The sequence below is a fragment of the Osmerus mordax genome, chromosome 25 (genome assembly GCF_038355195.1).
Source record: "Osmerus mordax isolate fOsmMor3 chromosome 25, fOsmMor3.pri, whole genome shotgun sequence".
Taxonomy (NCBI): Eukaryota; Metazoa; Chordata; class Actinopteri; order Osmeriformes; family Osmeridae; genus Osmerus; species Osmerus mordax.
In genome coordinates, this window is record NC_090074.1 from 8,988,234 (window position 1) to 8,991,863 (window position 3,630).

The 3,630-nt window shown below is 50.1% G+C and overlaps 1 protein-coding gene across 1 annotated transcript; it reads left to right on the forward strand.

Annotated features, from left to right (window-relative positions):
- Window positions 1-294: 294 nt before the first annotated feature.
- LOC136933663 (alpha-2Db adrenergic receptor-like) lies at window positions 295-1,584 on the forward strand. Its single transcript, XM_067229144.1, has one exon. The coding sequence runs from the start codon at window positions 295-297 to the stop codon at window positions 1,582-1,584; it is 1,290 nt and encodes a 429-aa protein (XP_067085245.1).
- The last annotated feature ends 2,046 nt before the right edge of the window (window positions 1,585-3,630 follow it).

Genomic DNA, 3,630 nt, shown 5'->3' on the forward strand with positions numbered 1-3,630 from the left:
AACCCCAGCGCTTGGAAGCAGAGGCACAGGAGCAGAGCTGCAACACCAAACCCAGCCTCCCCACTACGTCTACTCGGGATTCTTCCGAGGGGGGGGGTTTGAGTTGAGATTTTCGTGGAATGGGCTTTCCAAAACTGCTTGATGACGGACTTTGTGTTTTTTCTGTGATGTTGACTTGGCGTGAGGAATGTCGACGTTTTGTTCCCGCGTTGTTCGCTCGAGTCTGAGGGTGTGAAACTCTCTGTCTCTGGAACGCACACGGGAGATGGGGCCGACCAGACGTCACGTTCCACAATGGAGCTAACGGCAACCCCGACGACCTCCCTTACCTTCCACAACTCCACGGACTACGCCAACACCTCCCGCCCCTCCAGACCGGCACCACCCCACACCCAGGCCGCAACTGTTGCCATCATCCTGGTGGTGTCCGTCATCATCCTGGTGACCATCGTGGGGAACGTTCTGGTGGTGGTGGCGGTGTTCACCAGCCGAGCCCTCCGTGCTCCACAGAACCTTTTCCTGGTCTCGCTGGCGTCCGCAGACATCTTAGTGGCCACTCTGGTCATCCCCTTCTCGCTGGCCAACGAGGTGATGGGGTACTGGTACTTTGGACGTACCTGGTGCTCTTTCTACCTGGCGCTGGATGTGTTGTTCTGCACCTCGTCCATCGCCCATCTCTGCGCCATCAGCCTGGACCGCTACTGGTCGGTCACCAAAGCGGTGAGCTACAACCTGAAACGGACGCCGAAGAGGATCAAGTCGATGATCGCGGGGGTGTGGCTGGTGTCGACCGTGGTGTCCTTCCCGCCGCTGCTCATGACGGACGAGGGCGCTGCGGGCGATGTGGGCGAGTGCCTCCTCAACAACGAGACGTGGTACATCCTGTCGTCGTGCGTGGCGTCCTTCTTCGCGCCGGGCCTCGTCATGATCCTGGTGTACTGCAAGATCTACCGCGTGGCCAAGCTGCGCGCCTCCACCATTTTCGCCGCCAAGAGTGGCATGGAGCGCCAGCCGTCGCACTCGGAGACCTGCTTCGCCCCGCGCGGACGCTTCCCCGACGACGGCCCCAGCCCCCTCAGCGGAAGACGGCAGGACGATGGCGAGCTGGACGCCATCGACCTGGAGGAGAGCTGCGCGGCCGCCCCGGACTCCCGCGCCAAGAGGCCGCACTTCCCCAGGCGAGGGAAGGTGGAGGGGGCGGAGGCCGGGGGGGACCAGAGCTGCCGTCTTTCCTGGGCTTCCCACCGGCCGACCGAGCTGCTGGCAGAGCCGGACCCCAGACCCAGGGTGCCCTCTGCCTCCAAGACCAAGCTGGCTCAGGTGCGTGAGAAGCGCTTCACCTTCGTACTGGCAGTGGTGATGGGGGTGTTCGTGCTGTGCTGGTTTCCGTTTTTCTTCACCTATAGCCTCCACGCGCTCTGCAGGGAGCGCTGTGTCATCCCCCAGGCCCTGTTCAACCTCTTCTTCTGGATAGGCTACTGCAACAGCTCCCTCAACCCCGTCATCTACACCATCTTCAACAGAGACTTCCGCAGGGCTTTTCAGAAGATTGTGTTCCAGAACCATCGCCGGAATCGCACGTGACTTTTTCTGCAGGGGTTTATTTTTGGAATGGGGGAAAGAAGTCAAGCTTTCGGTATGGAAGTTTGTGGGTATTTGTGTGTGTGTGTGTGTATGTGTGTGTGTCTGTATGGAGGGGAGTGTGTGTGTTGTGGGGAGGGGAGGGGGGCGCGGAGGTGTTGTAGATTTTGTGTTTTATAATTTATTTCTGTCTTTACTAATATTTCACTACCTGAATCCTAGCGGTACTTCCTCCTCTGAGGAAAATAGCTGTCAACAGTCATTCTGTTTTTACTTGTGAAATGTATTTAATGTGTATAGAAACTGAGTCTAGACACTGACTGTAAACAACACCTTATTGTTCATAAGCAATCATCCTTTACTGTTTACAAATACCATCCTTTATTGTTTATGTTCATGGCTGTTATTGTTTATAAATATTGGTACTACTATTCATCAGCGTCATTATCTTTTATGGACAAACCTCTTTATTGTTTGTAAAATCCATGATAGATGTTGTGGGTTTGAATGTATTGTTTGATTGGCCCACTGATCACATTCCACTCAGTAACCAGTAGGAAGGCCAGTCTGTCTGAACATCCTATCAGTTTGTCGGAACTTCATGTCAGTCTGTCTACACTTGCTGTTATTCTGTACTGCTAGTCAGTAAGTCAGCCAGCCAGTCTGCACTTCTCGTCAGTCAGTCAGCCAGTCTGCACTGCTAGTCAGTCAGTCTGTAATTATGTTCTCACAATGTAGTAATGACATATTAAAGGGCTTGTAATGTAACATTGGGTTCACTTGATTTGTCTTAACCCCTAGATGGACACTATAACTCTTTTCCATTCATGTGAGCATAATGTTGAATCAATCACCATAATTACATGTAAATTAATTCTGTAACAGACGCAGGTAATTTGCGATACGTGACCCTCCCAAATAAACTGAATCAGATTCTAGACTTAGGAAAGGATGTTCTCTAATCCCTTCTACATGTTTAGAGCTCAGAACTTAAATCTAGTCTGTGTGTTTTAACCCTGTGTAGAGCTGTGAGGAGTGACACTGGTCAGCACCCCCATAGGGTAACAATAGCGTCAATCTGTGTGTGTCTGTGTTTGTATGTGTCTGTATCTGTGTGTGTCTGTGTGTATCTCTGTGTGTGTGTCTGTGTGTGCGTCTGTGTGTATGTCAGTGTGTGTCTGTGTGTGTCTGTGTCTGTGTGTCTGTAACTGTGACTGCTGGTAACCTAACTGAATGTGACCACCCTGTGTCGACATCTCAAATTCTCTGGTAATGCGCTTTGACTATGCATAATTCAGACACACACACGCACGCACACACACACTTACACACAACTTTGAAGAATCTGAAATCTGTTCAGGAATGTCAGTCCAAACCCTGTACTGAGGAGGTGGTTGTTATCAGGAGAAGGTGAATACACACACACACACACACAAACACACACACACTGCTGAAGGCAGGGTCCTCTTCATCCTCCTCCTCTTTCTCTCATGAGTCCTCAGAGCTCTCACATACACGAGCTACCTGACAGAAACAGTGGGTCATGAGGAATGATCAGAATCCATGATGCTGAGAACAGTCCCAGAACAGCAGCAGCATCTAAGCTGGATGGATAGAAGAAAGAGTAGAGTAGAGCAAAATATAATATACTGGAACATGAAAGAGGAGAGTAAAACTGAGCCAAGCACAATAGAATAGGGTGGAATATGAAATATGAATAGATTGCACAATTCAAAAGAGTCAAATAGACCAGAGCCCTGTAAAGTATACTATAAAAAAATATAGCATTATTTTCCTTACATTTAGGTAATCACATTCTAATACATTTGACTTTGTGTTTAGGAACACATGATCCTGACCACAGTGCTACGGGGAAGTGATTGAAGTGGTGTTTACAGGTCAGAGGTCATGTGTGTTTGTAAGTCAAAGGGTCATAGAGACATCTCCGTGGTGATGAGTTGAGGCTCACATAAATGTCTCTGAGATGATGAGGATGAGGGTTATGGAGATATTTCCATGGTGATGGCAAGGTGGTCACAATGACGCCTG

Bases quoted from the DNA above. Each gene is read 5' to 3' on its own strand.
- LOC136933663 (XM_067229144.1), top strand. From the start codon at position 295: ATGGAGCTAACGGCAACCCCGACGACCTCCCTTACCTTCCACAACTCC.